Source organism: Panthera leo, chromosome D1 (assembly GCF_018350215.1).
Source record: "Panthera leo isolate Ple1 chromosome D1, P.leo_Ple1_pat1.1, whole genome shotgun sequence".
NCBI classification, from domain to species: Eukaryota; Metazoa; Chordata; class Mammalia; order Carnivora; family Felidae; genus Panthera; species Panthera leo.
The window spans coordinates 56907571-56935194 of NC_056688.1; the positions used below are offsets into that span (position 1 = coordinate 56907571).

General features: G+C 44.6%; 2 protein-coding genes and 1 long non-coding RNA gene across 7 annotated transcripts in view; 1 reads left to right on the forward strand and 2 right to left on the reverse strand.

Moving 5' to 3' along the window:
• Window positions 1-7895, forward strand: part of XRRA1 (X-ray radiation resistance associated 1) — a 62024-nt gene extending 54129 nt beyond the window's left edge. For all 3 annotated transcript variants that reach the window (XM_042905076.1, XM_042905077.1, XM_042905078.1), the window contains 6 exons: window positions 533-648; window positions 2325-2672; window positions 5637-5838; window positions 6594-6709; window positions 6923-7028; window positions 7414-7895. In XM_042905076.1, the coding sequence (XP_042761010.1) occupies window positions 533-648; window positions 2325-2672; window positions 5637-5838; window positions 6594-6709; window positions 6923-7028; window positions 7414-7667 (1142 nt within the window). In that variant the 3' untranslated portion in view covers window positions 7668-7895. The remainder of the gene's footprint in view (window positions 1-532; window positions 649-2324; window positions 2673-5636; window positions 5839-6593; window positions 6710-6922; window positions 7029-7413) is intronic.
• Window positions 7896-11123: 3228 nt separating this feature from the next.
• On the reverse strand, window positions 11124-14385 carry LOC122199755. Of its 2 annotated transcripts, none has more exons than XR_006193612.1 (2): window positions 13473-14385; window positions 11124-13216 (listed from the first exon to the last, which is right to left on the reverse strand). It is a non-coding gene; the product is annotated as an uncharacterized LOC122199755 (long non-coding RNA). The 2 variants fall into 2 exon arrangements; XR_006193611.1 differs by having other exon boundaries at window positions 11124-13362.
• A 1353-nt stretch (window positions 14386-15738) lies between these two features.
• Window positions 15739-27624, reverse strand: part of RNF169 (ring finger protein 169) — a 99275-nt gene continuing 87389 nt past the window's right edge. For both annotated transcript variants that reach the window (XM_042905079.1, XM_042905080.1), the window contains exons 5-6: window positions 18465-18564; window positions 15739-17901 (exon numbers count right to left, since the gene is read on the reverse strand). In XM_042905079.1, the coding sequence (XP_042761013.1) occupies window positions 16720-17901; window positions 18465-18564 (1282 nt within the window). In that variant the 3' untranslated portion in view covers window positions 15739-16719. The remainder of the gene's footprint in view (window positions 17902-18464; window positions 18565-27624) is intronic.

A 27624-nucleotide genomic window follows, 5' to 3' on the forward strand; every position in this document is an offset into this window, starting at 1 on the left:
TCCCCGTGCACAGTGAAGGAAGCTGAGGATCCAGGAGGTTCATAACCTAATCAAAGTCCCACAGCAATAAAGAGGCAGAGCAGGGAATGGAATACAGAATTATCTAGATCCTGTGTGAGATCCTTAAGTAACACCCTGCTTTGTAGAGCAGTTCTGCTGTGACCTCATTTCCTACTTCCCAGTTGGGGAGGGGTACAGGGCCCTCCCACCCAGAGCATCCTGGGTATACTGGGTGCTGCATTAGCAGCTGCATCTTGTTGGCACTTTAGAATCCTGGGTCCTGGAGTGACACCAGCGGAGTTCTCATCCTTGCTTTTCACTATCCTTGTTATCTTGGGCAAATTTCTTAACCTGTCTGTGCCTCAGTTTCCTCACGTATTGAATGGGAATAATATAGGTACCTACCTCCTGTGGTTGGTCTGAAAATGAAGTAAGTTAATACATGTCCAGCAGTTTGAACAGTGCTGGACACATAAGAAGCTCCCAGTAAATATCCGCTAATAGTAATCTCACTTCCCCATCGTGGCTCCAGGGGTCCCTCCATTGCTGAAAACCTTCCTCCAGGAGCACCTGGGGATCCACTTGATTCGAAGGAAGATAGTAAAGGCTAAGCATCATATTTTGATGCCTCGGAAGGACTCTCGGAAGGTAAGCTTCCAGGGCAGGACTGCCAAGCCCAGAGGAAGTGGAGCCTATTTTAATGCATGCAAATTGACCTGGGGAGGGAGAACCCATCCCACTCATGGATTCCTTCCCTTAGGTCTGTAGTAGTGGCATTGTCTTCTTTCCATGTCTGTTACATACAGACGCATCTAGGGTCACAGGGACCCAGGTGTCAGAGTAGGTAGAAGCTACTATGTAAATGTCATGGAGTCCTACCCCATGGAGAAGGAGCTGTGGAGAAGTGAGGGAGAAATCAGTCTGAAGACCCAGGGATAAGCCTGGCTTCGTCACTTTCCACAGCCACCTGAACTTGGGCAAGAGCTTCACTCTCTGAGCTTCATCTTCTCAACTCTAAGCCTCTGAGCTGCTGAGAGGACTGGATGAAGCAACAGATACAAAAATATGTTATGAGTTGCCTGGCTGGTTCAGTTGGTAAAGCATAAAACTAAGAGTTGTGAGTTCAAGCCCCAAGTTGGGTTTAGAGATTACTTAAAAATAAAATCTTCAAAAATAAATGTTATAACCCCCCAAGCCACTATCCATGCAAGTAGTAGCCACCTGTAGGAGTCATGGATGGCTGTGCCAAGCCTAGAATATGCATCTTATGCCTCTGCCTCTGGAAGCATTTCCTTACATTGAGAGCAGTCCGCTCCCATAGCCAGTGGTCTTAGACTTGCCTTCTGGGATGCCATAAAGTAAGTCATTTCCCTCCCTCATCTGAAGAATTGCAGAAATTTCTGTGAAATGCTTCCCCTCCTGAACTTTAGCCTTCCTGTAGCTCTAAAAGCTGAATTGGGCATTGCTGGACCCCAAAGTTAAATAGTTATTCCCTTTCCACCCCCTCTACAGCTTCTGTCCAGCCAAGCTCTATTCTGGAGCCCTAGACCAGCGCCAAATTACAAGCCAGAAATAGACAGAAATTCAAAAGGTTTCCATCATATTCCTCTTGTTTGTTGCCTCCTCTAAGGATCGGACTACCTTGTTCCCATCAGCCAGCAGAGTGAGCCAGATGCTAAGTTTATAATCCTCATCCCCCAAGACGATTGGCTTTTGCTAATTAAGGAAGCTGAGAATTTCAATAGGAAAGAAGTTATTTCCTTAGTTCTGAACCCTGAGAGAGACTTGCCTTGTGAAACTTCATCTAAGGTATGGGAACCAGCATCCTAAAAGGGGCCTGGTGCTGCTGCCTACCAGAAAGTGCAGGACCATCTCCCACAGGCTTTCCTAGGAGTCCCTGAGGAAGGTCAGGTGCACTGTGTTAAACCTTGATCAGAACAATGAGGCTATTGAGAGCCAGAGTGATATGATAAGGGATGCAGAATGAAGCCCAGAGCCCAGTATGGAAATCAGGTAGTCCGGGCTCTGCCATCAAATAATTCTGTGACCTTGGACAAGGCATTTTACCTCTCTGAGCCCTAGTTTCCTCTTTTATAAAATAAAGATAATTATTTACTGGGTAGTTTGAGGTGTAAATAAAGCAACATCCGTCATGTATAGGGCACATTGTAGATGCCCAGTTAGTGTGATTTCACTCTCTCCCTCCCCCTAGGAGCCCTCACCCAGTCCTCTGATCACTGTACCAAATGGCCTTAGGCTTGTGAGGTCCAGGAGGAGAGACTCTGATTAGGAAGCAAAACAATCCAGCCTTTCTCCCATGACAGGTGAAAACCCAAGTTCCAAAGGTGCCAAAGCAGCCTCTGATTCTTCATCACCTACCCGTGCCCACAATCAAGTCTCCCTCAAAGGAGATGCCAGAGTCTGAGGCAGCGCCAACTAAAGAGCTGTCCACCACCAGAAGCAGTCCTCTGGAGCCAGAGATGCCCATCGAGGGCCTGGAGGGCCTTTCCCTGTCCCACCGGCCCTTTGTGCCACTGCCTCCCATCTGCTCTGACTCTACTGTGCATAGTGAAGAGACCATGTCCCACCAGAGCAACAGACCTGGCCACCTCAGCCCAGAGCACCTGTCAGATGAGGACACCAAGAGCACAGAGTCCATATTCTTGACCCAGGTACCTGGATACCCCTGCCCTTGTCTTGTGCTTAGCTCCCAGAGGCTCCTATACCACCACTGCGTAGCTGGGTTGCTGCAGGCAGCCGGAAGTAAGCACAGGGCAGGTCTGGAAACCAGAAGGAAGCACCCCTGGCAAGACCTGCAGGCTCGTCTGGGAGACCTGCTGAGCCAAGGCCTCCGGTGGGGGTACCCAAAGGGACAGGTCATGGTCCTGTGGCACAGACAGCATCTGGGGTCTGGCTGGGGCATGGTTCTGACTAGTTTTTCAGAAGGGCTTCCTGCTGCCTCTGCCTATCTACATAAGTCACGTCACTTCTGATACTGTCTCTGAATCCTGGGAATACAGATTGCTGAGATACAGATCCTCGAGATGTCCTTAGTCTGATGGGGGTTGGATTGTAGGAACAATGCATTGTCAGTGCCAAGACTGAGGAAAACCCAGGGGCTGGGAGCCTGGACGCAAGAGGGATCCTCTGCCCAGACCAGGAGGGCTCCTGAAAGAGGTTCCGACGAGCTGAGCTTTGCAGGCTGAGTAGGCAGTAACAAGGTGCGAACCTGGGCAGGAAGGGTGTTCTGGGCAGAGCAAACAACATGAAGCAGGCTGCAGAGGAAAGAAATTAAAATGGCATGTGCAGAAACCACAAATGGGTCAGTGTCTGGGCAGCAGAAGGGTGACATGTAAGAAGAGGGAAATATGAGGCTGGAGGCATTGGCAGGGCCTCCTTGAACTTTTATTATTGTACCATTGCCTTTGCTCATCTCCCTACCTCCAGTCTTGCCCTTCCAATCTGCCAGATCTTTCCAAGTGGTACATCCATCTCTTATTCTACAGATGACTTACAGTGACACACAAATTTATACAATATAAAAGTATCTTTATGAACTGTATCAGAACCTTTTAGAACAAAGCAGAGTATAAATAAATATTTTAAAATGAACTTGAGAAAGTTGGATGAAAGGAAAATACAGACAGGAAAGGAAATGAGTCCCAGGATAATTCTGTCACTCTAACCTGCTCATTATGCTCTGCCACTCTCCTAACAGAGGTATATTGCAAAATGCAATTCTGAGCTTCCTAGGAGCCAAAGTAGGACAATTAACTGTGGGTCACCGTGACTGAAAAGGCTTTATTTTCCTGGTCAAATTGCCCAGGCTGTGACCTCCAGTGCAGTGTTGAATAGAAGTGGCAAGAGCAGACAGGTCTTATTCCTGATTTTAAGGGGAAAAGTTTTCAGTCTTTCACCATTAATTCTGATGTTAGTTGTGGGATTTTCATAAATGTCCTTTATCAGACTGAGGAAGCTTCGTTCTCTTCATAGTTTATTGAGTGTTTTGTTTTTGTTTTTTTAATCACAAAGGGGCATTAGATTTTACCAAATGCTTTTTCTGTCTATTGAAATGATTGTGTGGGTTTTGTCCTTTATCTATTGAAATGGTGAATAACATTAATTGATTTCCATTTGCCTAACCCTTGTAAACCAGGGGTAAATACCACTTGATCATGGCATATAGTCCTTTTTTATATGTTGCCAATTTGGGTTGCTAGTATTTTTTGAAGATTTTTGTGTTACATTCATAGGAATGTTGGTTTCTATCGTCCTTTTGTGATGTCTTTCCTTAGTTTTGGTTTTGGGGTTATATTGACCTCAGAGAATAAGCTGGGAGTATTCCCCTTTCTCCTAATTTTTGTAAGAGTTTGTGAAGGATTGGTGTTAATTCTTTAAATGTTTGGCATAGGAGCGCCTGGGTGGCTCAGTCGGTTAAGTGTCCAGTTCTTGATTTTGGCTCAGGTCACGATCCCAGGGTCATGGGATGGAGCCCTGTGTCAGGCTCTGAGTGGAGATTCTCTCTCTCCCTCTATGCTTCCCTCATTCGTGTGTGCGCTCTCCTCTCTCTTTCTCTCTCTCAAATTAAAAAAAAAACAAACAAATGTTTGGTAGAATTCACTAGTGAAGACATCTGGTCCTTGGCTTTTCTTTGTGGTAATTGTTTCAATTACTAATTCAGTCTCTACTTGTTACAGGTCTGTTCAGATTTTCTATTTCTTTTCAGCCACAGGCTTTAATGAAGGGCATAAACTATATCCCAACATTAAATACAGGTTTCATTAATATGTTTCTTATAAAACCATTAGGTTAGGCTAAAAATGGGAGTTCAGATAATGTTCCCTCACTCCCTTAAAACTCTTTTGTGGCTTGCCATAGTGAGGATAAAGAAAATAAAAACAAAAACAAGGGGCGCCTGGGTGGCTCAGTCACGTAAGCATCCGACTTCGGCTCAGGTCACGATCTCATGGTTCCTGGGTTTGAGCCCCACATCAGCCTCTCTGCTGTCAGCATGGAACTCGCTTCGGATTCTCTGTCCCCTCTCTCCCTGCCTCTCCCCTGATTGTAAGCTCTCTCTCTCGAAATAAACATTTTTTAAAAATAGAAAAAACAAACCCCCTCAGGTTGGCTTTTAAAAGTCCTTCTTGATCCGAGGCCTGCTTATTGCTCCAGTTGCCCATCTCTTCACAGTAACCCCAACAATACCAATATGGAGCTCCCCCAAATACACCTTACAGCGTCTTATCTGTGGGTCTCGGCCCCCGCTATTCCTTGCCTACAACAGCCCTCTCTCCTCATCACCTGTAGCTCACCCCTCTCCCCACCCTGCCTGGGGATGGCTCTCCTGCTTCTTCAAGACTTAGCGCAGGTTAAGGCATCTCTTCTTCCAGGGAGCTTCCCAGTCACCCCCCACCCCAGACGGGGTTAGGGCTTCCTGCGGGCTCCCCCAGAACCTTTGTGCTCCATTCTCCTACTGCACTTACCAAGGTGCATGATCATTGCCTGCTTTCGTATCTGCCTGCTCTCACCCCAGTCTTGGTTCTTGCCCTTAACGGGGCCCAGCATGGGGACTCGCACAGAGCTAATGCCGGCGTCTGTTAATGGAATGAATGAGTACGTTTTTCTTTTGGTCACAGGTGAGTGGGTTGCCTTCCTCCATCCACCAGAAGGATGATTCAGCCGTGAAGGAGGAGGAAGAGCAAAGACCACCCCGCACAGCCCCCAGAGAGGTAAAGAGGGCTTGGAGGAAGCTCCCATCTGCCTCCCTCCCCAGCAAGTATCGTGGCTATGAGGAGCTGCTGACGGCCAAGCCTGATCCAGCCTTTATTGAGCCAAAGGGTATGTGAGGAGAATGGCTCCAGGGCAAGGGGCCCTCTCTGCAGCCTGGAGCAAGTTGGGGCAAAGCTAACTTTGCCCGGGATGCTGTCCTCTCCGTGTCTGTCAAAGGGCCCCTGAGGATATCCTGGTTTGGAGCCTTACATATCAAGACCCCTGGCCTGGGCCTTCATTGGATTTTCAGGAGCCACAGCTCTTCCAAAATTCCAGCCAGTCCAGGCCCAGCTGCTCTGGTTGGAGAAGTGTCTCCAGGAAGGGTTTGATGAACAGACACCCAGACTGGCCAGATTCCTGAGTTCCTTCCCAGCCTAGCTGAGTCCCAAATTGAACATCCAAAATCCTCTCTATGTGACTTGAGGCAAGGGGGTAGTGCTCCCTCGGAGCCCCTTATTTCACACTGATGTGTTAGTAGTAGTTGTGCTCTCAGAGGAACTAGCACTTGACTGTGTGCTCTCTTGGGTGCCAGTCCCTATGGCATAACCCACTGTGTTTAACGAGGTTATGTCAGGGTCATTCCTTCTCTCCATGCCAGTGCTACTTTTCCATGAGGATCTGTGCACACAGGGGACAGTTATTCAGGGAATGGATGGAGGAGGTCCGGGCACTGCAGATCAGGGAGAGATGAAGCAGTGTGTTCTTGGGGCCTCTCCAATCCTTCCACCCAGGGCTGCTGTGAGACTGGGGAATGAAGAAGTTGGAGGAGGCATTCGGTAGGTGGAGGAGGAGTGCCTTGACCCAACCATGCCTTTTTGCCTTAGGAATCCAGAAGAACACACAGGCCCTGCAGTACGTGCTGAAGCACCCGCTGCTGTTCCGCTCCTCCAAGCCCAGACTTGACACTCTTCAGAAACGCTACGTTCCCAAGGAGAAACGGGTAAATGCGTAACCACCACCTTGTTGTGTGTGCCAGTGGCTCCTCAGGACCCCCAGTTAGACACGTGGCTGTCACCTCAGGACCTTCTGAGGGCTGTGCTTTCCCAGTGCCCCCAGGTGCCCTCCTGCTTGTTGCTGCATCTGCATGAGGGGATGAGGCCAGGAGAGGCGGAGCACTGGACTGTGGTGACACGTTCCTCTTACCTTATGTTAGGCCCAGAGGATCGCCATTCCACCCCCACGGAAGACTCGAGCCCAGCTGTTGGATGACATTCTCATTCGCATGCGGGATCCCCGGAATATTACAGAGGCTCCACTAGGTATAGCTGTGCCCACCCGGTCCCCATCCTCAGTGGCCAGAAGTTTACTCATCTGCTGGTGGGAGGCAGCCGGCATGGACATGTCAGAGCAGGAAGGGCCCTTAGCATCTGCCCCGGCCCTTCCCCATGTGCAGATGGAGAAGCTGGGGCCTGGAGTCACACAGCACGTTACAGGCCAGAACTAAGGCTTGAGGTAGAATTCAGAGGGGACGTCACTGGCTGCCTAATGCCCCAAGCTGGGGAGGCCATTTTCAGTCCCCGTAGCATCCTCCTCTCACACCGTCCCACTCTCCGGGGTGGGGGGGCTCTGGACGCAGTCTCCACTGCTTCGGGCTAGCTGGGACCCAGAGCGAGTTTGGTGTCCCTCTGGCTTCTCTCCCTGCAGGAGCTGTCCTGCGCCAGCGGACTGAGCAGAGGCTGGTGAACCAGAAGCAATACCTGGAGGCCAAGAGGCTGCTGAAGGAGTTTCGGGCACGCTACCGGCAGCTGGTGCGCTGCTCACTGCGGACAGTGTTCAGGGCCACAGCGCCACCCCCAGGCCACCCAGCACTGAGCGAGGGCCAGCCTAGGTTTGGCCGCTTCCTCAAGTTCATGGATGAGTTCTGCCAGGGTCCCACGGCCAGTGACTCAAAAGACTAAGGGCTGCGCACGGGGCAGTGCCCAGCCTGTGCCCCATACCCTCCCTGAGGGCTCCGCACCCTGGACCGCGCCTTGGGGCTGGGTGCGCCGGGTGCAGGCCTCAAACCTTGGTTTGGCCTCGCTCGCTGGCCACAGAGAGTGGGGAACTAACTGGTGAGGACCTCCCCTCCCCGGGCCAGGCAGGACCCAGCGCCTGGCCCAGCAGCAATAAAGAGTGGGTGCACAGAGCAAGGTAGTCCGCGTGCTTTCTTGTAGATGGTCAGGCTGCCACGCTGGAGGAGCACCCGGCTGACACACGCATCCTTTAGGAAACCTGCTTGAGTCGCACATCTCCAACAGAGCTGCGATCGGCAGTGGGCTGAAAAAACAAGGGGGCTGATGGACCAGAGCAGCAGCACGGACTCCGAGGCTCAGAGAAGTTAACTAACCCATCCACAGCCAACAAAGTGTATGTGTGTTGCTGGGGTAGGGGGCAAAACTGAGGCCTCCAGGCCCCCTCCAGGCCCACCATGGGGCCATGGTGGAGTGCTTTTTTATGGGGCAGCTTTTTTCAATTTTGAGGGCAAATGGAGAGGAAGGGGAAGGGGGTTGGGAATTCCCTTATTGGATGGTCATGGCCACAAAGTTGGGACAGGCTGAGGGCAGGACTTACATGGAATTTCCTAAGGTCCTCTCATCCAGGACACGAGCTAAAGTCCCATATGCAAACACTGTGGCTCTAAAACAGATCCTGGGGCCGTGCAGAGTCAGCCTGGGCTCACAGTAAGTAAACTGGTTCTGGCCACAGCAGCCTGTGGGGCTGCCCCATTCTTCTGAGTGCCCAGGAGTCACCATCTGCTCCACAGGTGGATCTAGCGAAGGCCACTGGCACTGAACTCCAGAGATGTGCATTTGGGAATGGACACCGAGTGTGACTGGTCTCCTGAGCAGCCTTTGCTGCTAAGGCTACTCTCCTGAGGGTACCTACAATTCAGACCTGGGGAGCAGGCATGTAGGTCCCAGGGTCCAGGAATTGGTGGCACGAGGATTAAGGCTCCTCAGCAAGGCACAAACTCCTACAACTCCAGTTGCAGGTAAGGTGATTATTGAGATCTAATCTTGTCTTGCCGCCACAGGTCTGACAGACGCGTGGTGGAGTGTCTGCTATATTCTGACTGTGAGACTGTTAGGACACAGAAATAGCTTTACTATCATACTTGGCCACACAGTCTCACTCACACACATGGCCAGTTACACAATTACACCTAGCTGTGGTCATACCAGATGCATACATCCGCGTTCACGAAAGTCACACAGTCACGTACACATATCTAGTTACAGAGGGCGTTACGTCACACTTGATACAGGCACCTGGACAGATACATGTAATACAGGGTCACCCACGGTGGCACTCACCTGCAGAGTGTGTTGCTAACTCGCTGCCTTGGGTCTCCTGGGGCCCAAATCCCCTTCCCCTAAAGTTAGGAAGGATACTCTACCCCAACATTTACACTGTAAGCCTTGCTAGGTTCCAGTTCTAGAGAAACGGATTGCATCTTTCAGCCAGAAACACTATCAAACCATAGGCCCTCAGGCTTGAAAGGCTCCTAGGAACGTCCTACCCAGCCTCAAGACAGGAAGCATCTTGCGGTCCCCCTAACAGATTGTTCAGCTCCTTCCTGCACCCCTAGTGATGGGGAACTAACTCCCTCCAAAGGCTGTCGCTTCCTTTGTTGGGAAAGCTATCTGACAGTTCTAACCACTGAGCTAAGCTGTGGCCGAAGTCCCCCGGGGCTCCTAGCTCTGATTTTTAGCCAGGCATATATCTGCTCTCTCTGCCCAGCCAGGCCAGAGCCCTTCACCAATGTGAGAGCATCCTGAAGAGGCTTCACCTATCCAGGTCAAACGCTCGTGAACTGTTTTTCCACATAGGATACCATCTGAATAAATTAGTTGCCTCTCCTAGTGCCTGTTTTAGGTATGAGAGGCAGCGTATCACACGGTCTACTCAGCCTCCCGTGCAGGTGAATTGCTGCATCTCTGGAAGCCATACAATCGTCTACCAGTTGTGTCCAAGTGAGCAGACTTCAGTTGCTTGGTTTCCTGAGTTTTGACTTCTTTTGAAGAGATGTGAACTAGTTGTCTCAATGAGTAAAGCCTCTGACTAGAATTGTCAAATGAACAGGAATCCATAACTAATCAAGGAAGCCTTTTGGGTGGCACCAACACTCCCTGTTACCAGCACACTCTCCCTGGCACATCTGATCTGCTGCTAGATGATTCAACCCCCTGGGCTGCTTTCACCCAGAGCCCCCTTCCTTTGCCATAAGCAGATGGGAGCTGGCTGCCACACTCTTCTGAGCCTTCTCCAAACTTCTAACAAGAGCAAACCAGAAGAAATCATTTCTCCTACCACTAATTCTCCAAAACTAGGTAGGCCCAGCCTGTTCTCCTCGTCACTTATCCAAGATGGCCAGTAACTACCTGGAGCTGGATGTGGCCACAGGAAAGCGAACTGATTTAGATACAGACTCACAATCCTTGCTACTGTAGGATACCTCCCACCCCTACAGTGGGTGCAGAGGGAAGACTGATTTCTCTGGCCCTGGCAGGCCCAAGTCCAGAAGCTCCAACCCAGAAAGCAGCTGGAACCCTAGGGTTAGCCAAGACCAGTGGCGGAGGATGGCACTACCCTCAGTTGATTAAGCCAGGGCAACAGGAAAAGATTGAATAATCAGTGGCCTTGGAGTCAGAAGACCCAGCTTCCAGGCTATGTTAGGGCCAGAGTCTCCCATCCTTTCACCAGACCGGGCTATCAGGGAATCCATGAGCGTGATATGTAGTACATTTCCTGTTAAGGGCCAAGGGACAAATTCCATTCTTCTACCTCCAAGCAGCTGCCTTGTTTCTTGCAAATCATTTCAAATACTCTCTTTTGGAAGAGTCTGGGCCAGATTTCAAAGGACCCTTACGTGCTGGTTTACCATGTATGGCATTTCTTACATCAGTCCTTCAAGTTGGCGTTACAAGTTTAGATGAAACAGGCATACGTTTGTTCTGTGTTTGATGAGAAACTGGCACCAAGGGTATTTTGATGAATTTCTGCTTCCAAAGCTGATTTTAAAATCAGATGTTTGGGGTACTGCCCCAGTATGCAAGGACAGTGTCATCCTGTACATCTGTTCTTTACTCAGACTCTTGTGCCTTCATTAGGAGTAAGAATGGTTGAATAGGAGAATGACAGTTATACATTGGAAATAACTCCAAACTCATGCTCCAGCAGCATGCCATGGAAACCCCATCTCGCCTCCTAATTTCTCCCATCCCAGTCTGAATGCCAAAGTGAGACATTCCAGTGTGGGGCATCTCCCAGAGCAAAGATAGCACCAAAAGTCAAACACACATAGTCTATTAGCCCAGATTTGTCTGAGATTACACGCTAGAGGTTAAAACTTTAACTAGAAACAGAACATTCACTTTCATGAGTTTGCTTTACTGTATTCTCAACTTGGGCCTCTCCTTAAGCAGGCAAACACACACTGAAGAATGCACCCTGGTACTGTTTAAATAAACAACACATCACCCCATTTGATTCTGTGCCATTTCTTTGTGGGCAGAAGCATCCCTGACCAGGCATGCCCTGTTCTGAGTCTTTGTCAAAATGCTCTTTACGATGAGCTGGAGAGGAGGCAGCCCGCAGTGGCGGTCCACAAGGATCCAGGCCCCTTCTCCAATTCCAGTGAAGACAGCAGGTAGAAAACCAATATGCATCCCATTTTCTGTTTGTAGGTGGGAAGGGGAAGGGCCCTAAGGACAACAGTGTCTGTACAAATTGAGAGTAACAATAAAACCATTAGATGGCATTTAAGATAATTTTTTTCCCTCACAAAGTTATACATTCTCTCCTTAGGAATTGAAGTGTTCTGCTGCAGGCTAAGGGCCAGACCCAGGGCCCAAAAGCTTCTCTTGAGCTTTAATAATTTAATCTTTGAGGAGTGCATTGCCCGTTTTTACCTCTTATTAAATGAGAGGGAAGGAAGATGAATAAGCCTGGCCTTAGCTCAGCTCTGTCCAACCAGTCGATTTAAGACACCAGAAAAGGTAGAGAGGGAGCCTGCCACGCTTATTAACAAGACATTAAGGAAGCATTTACTCACAAAGTGTGTAAATATTTTTCTTAGGAAGAATAAAAATACTGATAATACATAGAACAATGTGCACATTCAGTCTTGGCACTTTTTCTTCATCCAATTTAACCGATCTCTAAACTGGTTGTGACCTCTGCTTAGGTCTCTTTTTCCTATAGAATGATCTTCTTCAGAAAGCTACAGTGGGTAACAATCACGTGTAAAGATGCATTTTCTATATCATCTTTGGAGCAAAATCTATTCAACAGCAGCTTTCCCTAGAATCTCCCTGACCCAAAAAAACATACCTGCTTTGTCACTAACTCACAAGAATTTATAAGCAACTATGTTCACTTCTAAAAACCAGGCTGAATACCACTCTTTTGGTTGATGGGGGAAAAGGCTGGCTGAGAAAGATTTAAGTCCCTAAGGAGTTCTTGATTTTTTCAAAGAAAAATGAAGGGCTGGCATGGTTTTAACCCTTGGTGGTTAAAATGATGACTATTCCAATCAAAATATATCACTTCCCAAGATTCCATATTCACATTAGTCACATTATGGGGTTTCCCCTATCTGGGTATGTGTTCAGGGGACAGAGGCATATTTTAATTCTGAAAAATTTTAGAAGAAAAAAGCTATTAAAACAAAAAGCTTCCTATATCATTTGGGTGTCCTCCTCGTTAGCAAATTGTGTGTGTGTGTAACTTAAAAAGACTATTTAGATCCTAGGAAACTACAGTGTCAACAGGGCATAAAGCACTGGACCTCAAGTTCCTTATTAGAAAAAAAAAGGGGAAGCAGGTGGGTGAGTTTGATCTGAGTTATTTCCATGCCCTTTCCAGCTACAGCATTTTATGATTATAATCCAGCCTTCAGTTTTTCTTTCCTTCCTCTCCTGTTGGCTTTCCATCTCAATGAAAAGCCAGGCAGGAAAAAGGAAAGGAATCCAAAGTTGCTGCCAGCTCTGGTGAGAGGTCTGGTTGGGAGAGAGGTTAGGAGATCAGTAAGGTGGGATGTGGGCCTCCTCTGACCATGTCAATGATCCACACCCTGCCTCATTTCCTGGAGCTTAGTAAAAGCAGCTCCTGAAGAGAAATTATTGTCCTGTATCACTGGAGGAGAAAATTCATTCTCCTCTGATAAAATTACTTAGGAAATGGAAAGCAGTGTTGCAATCAAATTGAGAAATACTGATGGGGGTGTCTAAAATGTTCAGTGCAGCCTGCCAGGTGCTGGACAGTATCTCAAATGACTCCATCCAAGATCATCACTATGAAGAAGTGGCCTTTCACACGAGCATGAACAAACTCTCCAGCCACATATACCTTCAAATACATTCCATTAGAGGCTGAGCTTCTTAGGAGCAGGGACTGTCCTTTCCATCCTTGTATCTCCATGACCCAGCACAGGGTTGGCACAAGTTCGAACGAAGCTCAGGAATGTCTGAATGGAACAGAAAGAATGAACGGCACAGCCTTCGGTCATCAGCTTCACCAGTCAAGCACAGTGGCGGTTTCCCACCTTAGTTTGTCACTTTGTAATCAGACAGCAATTAATTAAGCAGCTTTAATCCTTAAGGGCATTTTTTTCTTTTAGGAAAAATGAGAAAAAAAAACAAAAACAGAAGGCATTCATCACCAGTTCTTCCTCTAGACAAAAGTCTAAAAATTAAATTAAAAAAATAAATGAAGCCACTTACAAAGGGTTTTCCTGGGAAGCTTCAGCCAAGGCGAATTAACCTTTTAAAAAGAGGCAATTATACGAAAGGGGCCAAGGGCTGGATGCTTAATCGCCTGATTTGACACCAACCCAACAGGCCCAGATGACTTCTTCCAGCAGATACAATCAACGGGTCATGAGCATGTTCCCAAAGTGTCTCTCCCACTCTATGGAAAAGGGCTGAGCTCCCCCTTCCCAGGGCACCGCATTTCTTGGACTTCCCATCAGAATGACCTTGATCCTCCAACCTCTCAGAACTTCCCCTTTAATAAAAAACACAGAATGCATATACACAAAGAACAGAGTTAGTAGGGCATGGGAAATTTTTAGGGTGAATCAGATTCCAATGATTCATGAGAAATGTTTGTTTTGTGAAATGGTATTTCTCTCATTCTAGCCTACAAACCCTCCCATCGCTCTATTTTCCTTTTCTTGTCTTTCTCCGTCTCCAAATAATTCACATTGACAACCCCATTTGTGACAAACTTCACAAGCAAGCAAGCGAGCAACAGGACACAGAATTCTTTCAGAAGCAAAAAGTGTTCAGGTTTTAGTTAAGTAAGGGAAGCATTTTAAAATACAGATAATACCTTAGTGGTTTTTTCCTCCTCCAAAGCCGAGCAGATCAGAGGTGAAGCCTTGTCGCTCCTTAACCTAAACCACTTTGCCTCTGTGTGAAGGGCTACTGCTCAGCTGGAAGTTTGGAAAACAACAATTGTTGATACCATTCCAGGCACAACAGTAGGTGCAAAGGGGAAAGTCAGTAAGTTGGATCCAGCGTCTGGAATGTTCACTTAACAGGAAGTAGCTTTTCACTCTGCACCTGAAACTAAAATTTGTTGCTACTGCTATGCAATTTCTTAAAATGAAAGTAGTACTTTGGGGGAAATATTTAAAATATATATCTTTTTCTATTAAAAATATTTATCTTTTTTCCAAAAACAAAAATCAGTTCCAATCAAAATGTTTTTCAAATTACTGGAGATATAGAAAAAGGTGGCAAGTGGAAAAATAAGTGTCTTTGCTACTACTGAGACTAGCCTTCCGATATTATGTACTCCGAACCAAGGGGAACTGTGTGAAATGGCAGGAACTGATAATTTCTCTAAGGGCATTAAGTCACCCTCCTCTTACTCCGCAGACCAGCACCAGCACCAGCTCTTCTGTCTTGGGTACCAACCCTCCAGCAGCCTTTGGAGACATATGTTGCTGGCAGGGCCTAGAACTGAAGTGGTGTGAATATAAAGTAATGAGATTGGTGCATGTTTAAACATACATTTGCATGTGTGCACGCACACAGACACACAGAACACATACATTCGAGTGACACTCCCACCAACGTAGTCACTGAGGAGCCTCCACATATCTCCATGATGACCAGAATGCTTAAGACATCTCTGGAACGTCTCTCTGGGAACTGTTTAGGAGCAGAAGAAAATAGCTGCTTTATGGCTGTACCTCATCTATGACTCCAAACCCTCTTGACCTACCTTCTCTTCCAGAGGCTTCAAATAGCCTCTGACTAGTTTCAAACTTAAAATTCTCCCTTCTATAACCACAAAAGATTAAAGATTTGTCCAGAGAAGAAGGGGCAAATCTCCCAGGAGGAATCAAAAGAAGGTGATGTAGTAAATCCCTAGTAATCAGTGAGTCACCATTCCAAATCTTAGCTTCTGCCTCAGTAAGAGGAGGAGGTTGGAATAGATGACCTTTAAGATCCCTTCCAATTCTAACATTTTAGGAGTCTATATTTCTAGACGTTTCTAGACTTTGAGGAGAGTTCCAGAAATGTTTTTGCCAATGGCAACATCATTAGAAAACTATGTGGTATCTTGCTGGGCCACTCAAGGGAGACAACATACACTGGGATATAGAAGCTCTAAAGCCTTTGTTAAAATGCCAGTCACATGACTTTATAGTAACAGCTCATACATGCACAGGGAACGCCAGCCCATCTGAGATTCCCTAAAATCATATCTTAATCCCTATTCTCAATGAGCCCAGATGGGCAGAAGCACCAAGCACCACCAGGGATGCAAAAGACACATGGTGTCAGCTGCTAAGGAAAATAAACCCCAAAGGTCCATGGGACTGAATTTACCAGCTGCATCCAGCTAGATACCTTGTTTCCATAGTATGGAGTTTCAGCATTGCTCTTACCTGACTTCTGGGCAATTGTTTTGGATTTTAGATCAACATTGCAGATAACTCTTGGACACGTAGAGAGTAGTAAGGAAGCTCAACTGTACTTTGTCTCACAGGGTGTATTTTGTCTCCCCCGCCCCACCCCCAAGAAAACAAAAAGGTAAACTGTGCCGGGAGAAGGGAAGATAACTGCATAATATGTGTTTGTACTTCCCGTCAATCTCAACGATCTGCCTATGGATTTTGCACAATCAGTATTCACATGCCCAGCCAGCTTCCCTAGGCTCCTTGGGTCACAATCCATTACAGCAACCTGTCAGTGTGGAAAATCTATGGGATTTCTTGTCGGGAGACCCAACAGTCAGTCTGGGATGTTCCAACTAGTAAATGAGAGAATCTGAACACGTGCCCTGCAGCTCCATCATCTAAAATGGGGCTCACACCGCTTACACGTTAGCACTCCTGAGAAGACCAAATCCAACAGTGACTCAATGTGGTCTGTCAACTATATAGCATTACTCAAACGTTACTTTTTAAACAGGGAAGGTAAATTAACTTTTGTAGAAGGGAAAAACTCAACCAATTTCAGTAGGTACATTTACTTGTGGCATGGATAAGGAGAAGGGGGAACATAATCATTCTGGAATCTGCCAAAATGCAGATCCACTTCTACGACACAGATGGAAGTAATGTTTATCTGCAAGGCTGATTTAAAATAACACCCTGTTGAAAGAAGTCAGGAGGTCTGTCGGTTTAAGAAGGTATCCCCCCTCATTCCTCTACCATTTGTAACTCTGGCCACTGTGCTCCTGAATCTCATTCCAAGTGGGTGCTGCCCGATTTGGCCCAGGAGCCCTCAGGGACAGGTCACTTTGGGGTGAGGAGTGCTTCTGGCCTCGGTCGCAGGGAGGCAGAGACACAGTTCCCTTGGACATGGACTACGAAGGCCCCGGAACCTCCCAGAACTGTATCAGACAGTGTTTTGCCATTGAAAGAAACCCAAAGTGAGAACACTCAGCTCTTCAGGATAAATGATCAAGCCCAAAGACCTCTTAAAAATAGGTAACACTGTTCATTAGGTGCTACTTGGCCCCGGCCACGTTGCTGGACCGTAAGAGATACTGATCCACGGTTCCTTTTCGCCGACTCACAGTCCGCCTCTCGTTGTCAAACATGCGCTGCAGCTGCAGAGCCAGCCGCCGGTCCTCTTCCTCTTGCTGCAGTTTCTGCTCCATCTCCCGCAGCACCGGCTCTGCCGGGGCCAGGACCACCTCACCACCGCTCTGTCGCAGTTTCTTAAGGGAGCCATTTTGTTCCAAGTGCTTGGTCTTACAGTGTCTTTTCCGGCCCCGACGCAAGGAAGGAAGAGGCTCCTCAGCTCGGCTGTCTGCCAGCACACCATTAGGCAGATCAAAATGATTCGCTGTCTTCAGCTGCTTCTTTGTTTTGAGGACCCCACCCAGAACACTATTTTTGGGTAGCGCTGAATGAGCTGCCGAGATTTTCATGGTTGCGCTTACACAGGTTTTGTCTAACTTGGCATCTGGGGTTGGCCCCGGCCCTTCACTCTGCTCCGTCTCCAAAGTACCACTGGCTCCCACTCTAAGTTCTGAGGAACAGCAGGTTTCCAACGGGATCTCAGAGCTCCTTTTACTATCGCTGCCCTGTTCCACTTTTGTTTGGCTAACGGAGGGGAAAAAATCAAGGTCAGTGAGGGTGGGTCCTACACACTCAGGGAGTACTTGCCCACTGGCCAGTCTTGTATTTAAAGCCTGAGGTGGCTTCTCCTTGTTAGAATGGATAACTTCAGCGACCAGTGAGTCTTCCCCTGTTTCTGGAGCCAGGGAGGTGAGGGTGGCTTTCGAAAGGGTCTTTTTGATCTGCCGCTCCTGAAAGATCTGTTCCCACTTCTTGAGGATCCTTGGACTAGCCTCATAAGAAGTCTGCTTCTGCAGGCTTCTGTTTAGGTTGCGGGGTGTTGATTTGATGATGAGGGGACTTAGCACTCGGCCATCAGGGAGTCTCTTGGGAGGAGTACATGGTGAGCAGACAATGGGCTTGAAATGGTTTAGTTCTTCGGAGATGCTGTCATTGCTCTCAGGACTGATGGAGCGCTCGGGCTTATGCAGGGAAGTCAAGGATGAGAGGGAGCTGAAGGGTAGACGCTTCTCGACGGTTAAGTCAGGGGCTGAGAGGCAGCGGTTGTTCTGAGTGGACAAGAGGACACCAATGATGGGGTTGGAGGCTGGGGTTATAGCTGTGACCTAAAAGAAGTTAAAAAGATTATACATACATGCGTATATATTTTTTTCTTCATAACTCTTTTATGATGGTAGAAGGGCAGTGGGGGAAGGGTAAGAAAAGGGATGGAGGGTGATGTGAGCCTAAGAAATGGGGAAAATCCCTAACCTAGAATATGCACCATTTGCAGAAATTCCTACACACTTGAAACAATTAATAAAATTGAAAACCTACAGGGGAAAAAAAAACCTCATCTAGAACTTTTAAAAAAGTTTTTCTACTGGCCCTCATTCTACCCTTCTGGCTACTAATTCAATGCAAACTCTCTTCCTTTCCATCTATTCGCAAACTTCTCCAACATAATTAGTATACCCAGGACCCATTCTGCCTCTGCTTGTCTGGAATAGTTTCTGGGGTACCTGGCTGGCTCAAGAGCACGTGACTCTTGATCTCAGGGTCATGAGTTCAAGCCCCACATTGGATGTGAAGCCTACTCAAATAGCGTGTGCAATAGTTTCTGTCGTGGCCATGTGGGGAGCTACAGGATGGAAGTAGAGAGCTCCAGAAGCCTGTGTCTGAGATGTACCTTGGTTTTGCTGGTTGGGGCTGCTCTGAGTCTGCTCTTCGCTCTGTCCTGAGCTGTGTCACTGCAGCTCTGACTCCTTTCCACCTTGGAATTTAGGTTCCTAAATAAATAAATAAAAGACAGATAGTCAAAAGTAGCCCATATGCTAACTAAGGAAAAAAGAATAACAATCTCTTCTGTGCCCTCAAAGCCATCTACCAAGAAAGACAATTCCCTTGGCAAGCTACAGATAGGAAATGAATTGATTTATTAACAGAACACATTCTAAGAACAAATCCTGTCAAAAGAGAAAGAGCTCTCCAGAGAGGACATTCAGTGTAAGCCTTGGTTTCCAAACTAGATCCTGCTTAAATATGAAAGACCAATCAATGGCTGTTCTGCTCGAGCTTAGAGAGATGTAGGGATACTTCGCCTTCTTTAATAGGGTGGATAGAGTATTAAAATCACCTTTATGAACAATAAATTTTTTCCTTTTATTAGGCCCAACCCTCTCCTCAAGCAATCTAAGTCAGCCAAGAAACAAATATTTAAGTACTTACAAAATACATAGCACTGCACTAAATTTTTATGCGGGGAGTCAAAATTAAATGTAGTCTCTTCCTTAATTTATTACATTTGAGCTTCCAAAGGCCTAAATCGGTTATTCAAGAGATTTCATGAACACGTGATTTTTTTTGTCTGACGCATGCAAAATTATGACTTTACAACCCAATCCAAAACCCAGAGTACCTGTATTATAACATGAATCTTATTGTGTAAGGATTATATGCAGGTGACTGTCACCTATCCCACTGACAAGGGGGAACTATAAGTAGGAGTTTTTGATTATCTTATTACTCACCTTTGTTTCCTGATCTCCAATTTGTGCCTAATACATGTCCGGTGAGAATGATGCCTTTACAAACATGTGCAGCTGTTATTTTCCCTGTGCTACAACTCTATTCAACAAGCAATTATCATACTTACTATATGCCAGTCACTGAGGAGCACATGTGGGCACTGGGAATACTGAGAAGAATGAGACACAATCTAGGGTCTTCAAGGACTCAGAGTCCAGTGGGGCAGGCAAATAAATCAAACAATACAGTGAAGTGGTACCCAAAAAAGTATGCCTCGAGGGAGTTATTAATTACCTGGATGGAGTGAGGACAGGGTGGAAAGCCTCCCTATGGCACATGTAGTCTGAAGGATAAATAAGAATTTGCCAGAAGTCAAGGTGGATACATAGCCATGTAGACGATCCCAAACAGAAATTATTTCCTCGAATGATTCTATTTAGCTTTGGAATGAAATACATCATCACAGCTACTCTTTTGTAGCAAAAGATTTACTCTTTAAGTTTCACTGTGCCAGGATTAACTCAGAAAACTTACAAAGGAAGTAATAAGGTGCATTCCCCCAGTGCCTTTCCTCTCCCTATGTCTCTAGCAAAGGCTTCTTTTTTAATATTTATTTATTTTTGAGAGAGAGAGCGAGAGCGAGTGAGCGCAAGCTGGGTAGGGGCAGAGAGAGGGAAAAAGAGAATCCTAAGCAGTCTCCACACTGTCAGTCCACAGTCCAAAGTGAGGCTCGACCCCACAAACCACAAGATCATGATCTGAGCCAAAATTGAGAGTCGGCTGCTCAACAGACTGAACCTCCTAAGCGCCCCTACCCACAGTGGCCTCTATTCCAGCATTTCTGTGCTATTCCATTCAAAACCCTCTAATCCTATGTCTCATGGCCACATCACCTTGCTATATGGTTCCAGTCTGCAGAACTAATCTATGCTACCGTATTAATAGGAGAAAGTGGTGGCCAACCTGCATCTCATGCCTGCACTTTACCAAGAAAATTCAACACTGAACCTAAGCAAATAATGTGAGAGTTGTACCTTCTAGTGGGAAATGTATTTTGGAACAGGTAGGAAACTTAGACATCACCCTATAAAGGCAGCTGCTTAGAAATCAGCGTGTTTTGTATTTTGCCTGGCATCATATTGAAATTCACTTGCATTCCCAGAACTCACACAAACTGTCAGTGGTGTAAGCCACCCAGAAGTAAAATGGATGACAGATTAAAATGCTGGGGTGAACAACATATACTTTGGGTCAGGAGGAATGAACATAGGGCTGAAAGAGAAGGCATTATTATTTCAAATACATGACTTGTTTGGCATCATTCCACTGGAGAAACAGTAGACACTTAGAGAAAAAGATGTTCTGCTCAACATAAGAAAGAACTTTGTAACCTTCAATACAGCAGTTCATTAATAGCTGCCTTGGTATTCAAACTGAGGCTGTACCTATATTTAGGGCTCCAAATACTCCATAATTAAGAATTAGTTTAATATAATTTTTAAAAACATGCTATGAATCCATATTGTCAGCAGTAGCAGAGTCAAATTTAAAGACACTGGCTACATGCCCAAATTATCAGATCTACAAATGACAGGTACCTATTGCTGGGGGGAACCTCTTCATATGCCCCCTAAATTCCATTTTGGTGAAAGAAAAGGCCCAGGGAGGAAACCCATACCTGGGGCACTCAAGCACAACAAGGACACCCAAAGTAGTTTCTGACTATCTAAAACCTTTTTGGTAAACCTCAGTATAGCTGAAACTGTCACTGTCTGTCTCTTCCGTTCCCTTAGCCTTCTGACTTTACTGAGTACCAACTCGGTGCAAGGCATGAAAGACAGATTGATGAAAGATAATCTTGACCCACAGGCGCATCCAGTCACTGAAGTCCACCCTACCATATCACAAAAGTGCTATAAGAGCAGTAATTCTATAGTTAATCTCTGTTTCCTTCTTAGAGTTTATAGCTATAGCCCTTACATTTAGGTATCTGATTCAATTTGATTTATTTGGTGTGAGATTGGGGTCCAATTTCATTTTTTAGTATATGGATATCTAATTGTTGTCCCAACACCATACGTGAAGAAACTATGCTTTTTCCCCATAGAATAGCCTCGGTACCTTTACTGAAAATCAACTGACCATAAATATATGGGTTTATTTCTGGACTCCCAATTCTGTTCCACCGATTGACATATCTACTTCTATTTCAGTACCACACTCTCCACTTATTTGTATCTTCAATGTCTCTCATCAACGTCTTAATGTTTTCAGTATATAGATCTTTCACCTCTTTGATTAAATTTATTCCTAAGTATTTTATTTATTTATTTTTTGATGCTATGGTGAATGAGGCTATTTTATTTCTTTTTCAGATATTCCACTATTAGTGTGTAGAAACACAAGTGATTTCTGTATGCTAATTTTGTATCCAGCAACATTACTAAATTCACTGATTAGCTCTATAGTTTGTGTGTGTGTGTGTGTGTGTGTGTGTGTGTGTGTGTGTGTGGTCTTTAGGATTTTCTACATATAAGTTCATATCGTCTGCAAACAAAGACAATTATACTTCTTGCTTTCCAATTCAGATGCCTTGTTTTCTTCTTTTTCTTGCCTGACTGCTCTGGCTAGGACTCCAAGTACTATGTTGAATAGGAGTGCTGAGAGTGGGCACCCTTGTCTTGTTCCTGACCTTAGAGGAAAATCCTTCAATCTTTTTCACCATTGAGTATGTTGTTAGCTGTGGGCTTGTCTTATATAGCCTCTATTATGTTAAAGTATATTCCTTCTGGGGTGCCTGGGTGGCTCAGTCGGTTAAGCGTCTGACTTCGGCTCAGGTCACGATCTCGCAGTATGTGAGTTCGAGCCCCGCGTCGGGCTCTGTGCTGACTGCTCAGAGCCTGGAGCCTGTTTTGGATTCTGTGTTTCCCTCTCTCTCTCTGACCCTCCCCCGTTCATGCTCTGTCTCTCTCTGTCTCAAAAATAAATAAACGTTAAAAAAAAAAAATTTAAAGTATATTCCTTCTGTACCAAATTTGTTGAGAGCTTTTATCATAAAAGGATGTTGTATTTTGTCAAATGCTTTTTCTGCACCTATTGAAATAATATGATTTTTACCTTTCTTTCAATTAATGTAGTGTATCACATTTATTGTTTTGCCTATGTTGAACCATCCTTGTACCCCAGAGATAAATTCCACTTAATCATGGTTATGAGCCTTTCCATGTGCTACTGAATTCAGTTCACAAATGTGTTGGTGAGATTTTTTGCATTGATATTCACAATCTGGGATATAAACCTGTAATTTTCTTTCCTGGTAGTGTCCTTGTCTGGCTTTGGCATCACGGTAAAGCTGGCTTCATAAAACGATTTTGGGAGTGTTTCCACCTCTACAATCTTTTGGAAAAGTTTGAGAAGGATTAGCATTAATTCTTCTCTAAACGTTTGGGAGAATTCACCAGGCAAACCATCTGGTCCTGAGCTTTTCTTTGTTGGGAGGTATTTTATTACTGATTGAATCTCCTTATTTTTTATTGATCTGTTCAGATTTTCTATTTCTTCATAATTCAATTTTGGTGGGTTGTATCCATCTAGGAATTTATCCATTTCTTTTCTAGGTTATCCAACTTGTTGGCATATAATTGTTCGTAGTAGTCTCTTGCGATCCTTTGTATTTCTGTGATATCAGTTGTGGTATCTCCTCTTGCAGTTCCAATTTATTTCTTTGAGACTTCTTTTTTTTCTTAGTTAGCCTAGCTAAAGGTTTTCAATTTTATCTTTAAGAAAAAAAAACCCCACCAACTCTTTGGTTCATTGATCTTTTCTATTGTTTTTCTGGTCTCCATTTATTTCTGCTCTAATCTTTGTTATTTCCTTCCTTCTGCAAACTTGGGCTTCTTCTAGTTCCTTGAGGTGTAAAGTTAGGTTGTTTATTTGAGCTCTTTCTTTTTTCGTAAAAAAGGTTGTTTTTTATGAAAGGGTGTTTACTAAAAGGGTGTTTATTGCTGTATAATCCCTTTTAGAATGGATTTGCTGTATCGGACAAGTTTTGGTATGTCATGCTTCCATTTTCACTTGTTTAAAGATATTTTTTATTTCACTTCTTCTTTGATCCACTGGTTGTTCAGGTGCATGTTGTTCAATTTTGTCATATTTGTGAATTTTTCAGTTTTCCTCCTGTTATTGATTTCTAATTTTATACCACTGTGGTCAGAAAAGACATCTGGAATGATTCCAATCTTCTTAAATTTTCTAAGGCTTGTTTTGTGACCCATATTATCTATCCTGGAGAATGTTCCATGTGCACTTGAGAAGAATACGTATTTTGCTGCTGTTGGATGGAATGTTCTGTGTGTGCCTGTTAGTTTTATGTTGGTCTAAAGTATAGTTTAACTCCAACATTTCCTTATTAATTTCTTGTCTGAATGATCTAGGCACTGTTGAAAGTAGGTACTAGAGTCCTCCACACTATTATTATATTGTTGTCTATTTCTCCCTTCAGATCTGTATTTCCTTAATATATTTAGGTGCTCCCAAGTTGGGTGCATTTATGACTGTTATATCCTCTTGATGAATTGACCCTTTATCATCATATAATGACCTTCTTTGTCTCTTGTTACCATTTTGGCTTAAAGTCTACTTTGTGTGACATAAGAATAACTACTCTGTCTTTTGGTTTTCATTTGCATGCAGTATCTTTTCCATCCCTTCAATTTGGGCCTATATGTCCTTAAAGCTGAAGTGTGTCTCCTGAATGCAGCATATAGCTGGGTCTTGTATCCATCTAGCCTCTCTATGCCTTTTTTTTTTTTTTTAATTTTTATTTTTTGAGAGAGAGCATGAGTAAAAAAATTTTTATTTTTTGAGGGGAGGGGCAAAGGTAGAGGGAGGGACAGAATCATAAGCAGGCTCCATGCCCAGTGCAGAGCTTGACACATGGGGCTCAATCTCAAAACCATGAGATTATGACCTGAGTCAAAATCAAGAGTTGGATGCTTCACTGACTGAGCCATCCAGGTGCCCCTATATGACTTTTGATTGGAGAATTTAACCCATTTACACTTAGAGTAATTACTGATAGATAGGGAGTGATTAATGCCATCTTAGTTGTTGTTTGTAGCTGTTTCATACTTCCCTTGATCCCTCCTCCCTCTCTTTCAGCATTCCTTTGTGAATTAATGATTTTCCATAGTACTATTGCTTTGCTTCCTTTCCCTTTTTTTTTCATGACTCTACTGTTGGCTTTTGCTTTGTGCTTTACCATGAGACTTACATAAAATATTTTATAGATATAACACTCTATTTTACACCAGTAACACTTTAACTTCCATCACATACAAAAGATTTACCCCTTTACTTTTTTGATGTCACAAGACACTTCATATGTATTCATTAACAAATTATTTTATAGTTATTTTTAATACTCTTGTCCTTTAAACTTTATACTAGAGTTAAGTGGTTAATGTACCACCATGTTACAGTATTAGAGAATTCTAATATGACTATACATTTACCTTTACCAGTATGTTGTGTATTTTCATATTTTCATGTTACTAGTTAGCATTATTTTGTTTCAGTCTGGAGAGTTCCTTTCAGCATCTTTGTAAGGCTGATCTAGTGGTGATGAACTCCCTCAGCTTTTATTTGTCTGGGAAAGTCTACCTCCATTTCTGAAAGGCAGCTTTATTGGATAGAGTACTCTTGGTTGGCAGGTTTTTTTCTTTCAACCCATGAATATGTCACCCCATTCCCCTGGTCTGTAAGGTTTCTGCTGAGAATTCCTCTGAGGGCATATGGGGGTTCCTTTATAAGTTACAATCCTCTTTTCTCTCACTGCTTTTAAGATTCTCACTCTGTCTTCCATTTTTTACAGCTTTATTATGTGTCTTGGTGAGATCTCTTTAAGTTGAGTTTGGTGACCTATGAGCTTCCCAAATTTAGATATCCAAACCTTTCCCCAGATTTGAACAGTTCTCAGCTCTTACTTCTTTAAATAACCTTTCTGCTCCCTTCTCCCTCTCCCACCCTTCTCCTTCTGAAATTCCAATAGTTTGAAAATTATTATTATTATTATTTTTTGACGGTATCCCACAGGTCATACTGGCTTTCTTCACTGTTTCCCATTCTTCTTTCTTCTGCTTAGTCCACCCTGCTATTAATGCTTTCCACTGCATTTTTCTTTTCATTCAACGTTTTCTTCGGCTCCAGAATTTTTGTTGTGTTCTTATTATTTCTCTTTATTGAACTTCTTTTTCTTTTTTTACTGTACTGCTGTCCTGATTTAGTTGAATTGTCTTTCTGTGTTTTGTTGTAGCTCATTAAGCTTTCTGAAAACAGCTATTTTGAGCTCTTTATTGGGTACATCACAGATCTTCATGTCTTTGGGATCCATTACTGGAAAATTATTGTGATCTTTTGATGGTGTCGTATTTCCTTGATTTTTCATGTTCCTTGAAGTTTTTTTGCATTGCTGCCTTCACATTTAAAGTTGCAGTCGCTGGAACCACAAAAGGCCCCGAATAGCCAAAGTAATTTTGAAGAAGACCAAAGCAGGAGGCATCACAATCCCAGACTTTAGTCTCTACTACAAAGCTGTCATCATCAAGACAGCATGGTATTGGCACAAAAACAGACACACAGACCAATGGAATAGAATAGAAACCCCAGAACTAGACCCACAAACGTATGGCCAACTAATCTTTGACAAAGCAGGAAAGAACATCCAATGGGAAAAAGTCTCTTTAACAAATGATACTGGGAGAACTGGACAGCAACATGCAGAAGGTTGAAACTAGACCACTTTCTCACACCATTCACAAAAATAAACTCAAAATGGATAAAGGACCTGAATGTGAGACAGGAAACCATCAAAACCCTAGAGGAGAAAGCAGGAAAAGACCTCTCTGACCTCAGCCGTAGCAATCCCTTACTCGACACATCCCCAAAGGCAAGGGAATTAAAAGCAAAAATGAATTACTGGGACCTTATGAAGATAAAAAGCTTCTGCACAGCAAAGGAAACAACCAACAAAACTAAAAGGCAACCAACGGAATGGGAAAAGATATTTGCAAATGACATATCGGACAAAGGGCTAGTATCCAAAATCTATAAAGAGCTCACCAAACTCCACACCCGAGAAACAAATAACCCAGTGAAGAAATGGGCAGAAAACATGAATAGACACTTCTCTAAAGAAGACATCCAGATGGCCAACAGGCACATGAAAAGATGCTCAACGTCGCTCCTTATCAGGGAAATACAAATCAAAACCACACTCAGATATCACCTCACGCCAGTCAGAGTGGCCAAAATGAACAAATCAGGAGACTATAGATGCTGGAGAGGATGTGGAGAAACGGGAACCCTCTTGCACTGTTGGTGGGAATGCAAATTGGTGCAGCCACTCTGGAAAACAGTGTGGAGGTTCCTCAGAAAATTAAAAATAGACCTACCCTATGACCCAGCAATAGCACTGCTAGGAATTTATCCAAGGGATACAGGAGTACTGATGCATAGGGGCACCTGTACCCCAATGTTTATAGCGGCACTCTCAACAATAGCCAAATTATGGAAAGAGCCTAAATGTCCATCAACTGATGAATGGATAAAGAAATTGTGGTTTATATACACAATGGAATACTACGTGGCAATGAGAAAAAATGAAATATGGCCTTTTGTAGCAACATGGATGGAACTGGAGAGTGTGATGCTAAGTGAAATAAGCCATACAGAGAAAGACAGATACCATATGGTTTCACTCTTATGTGGATCCTGAGAAACATAACAGAAACCCATGGGGGAGGGGAAGGAAAAAAAAAAAAAAAAAAGAGGTTAGAGTGGGAGAGAGCCAAAGCATAAGAGACTGTTAAAAACTGAGAACAAACTGAGGGTTGATGGGGGGTAGGAGGGAGGGCAGGGTGGGAGGGAGGGCAGGGTGGGTGATGGGTATTGAGGAGGGCACCTTTTGGGATGAGCACTGGGTGTTGTATGGAAACCAATTTGACAGTAAATTTCATATATTAAAAAAAAAAAAAAAAAAAAAAAAAAGGAATGTAATATCTGTCAGGCACTATGCTACTTTAAGTATTCTGTATCTCATGTAATCCACACAGAAACTCTATGAGATAAGCATCATCATCCTCACTTACAGTCAAAGAACTGAGGGAGGTGATCTTCCAAGGTCACACAGCTGAAGCCAAGGTTTAAACCTGTATCTCTATGATTCTAAGGCTTGTGTTCTTTCTACCACAAGATATTGATCTTACATTCTACTCTACTGTGGCATAAAACAGACCCAGCACATCTAGAGAAGCTCTCTCTTC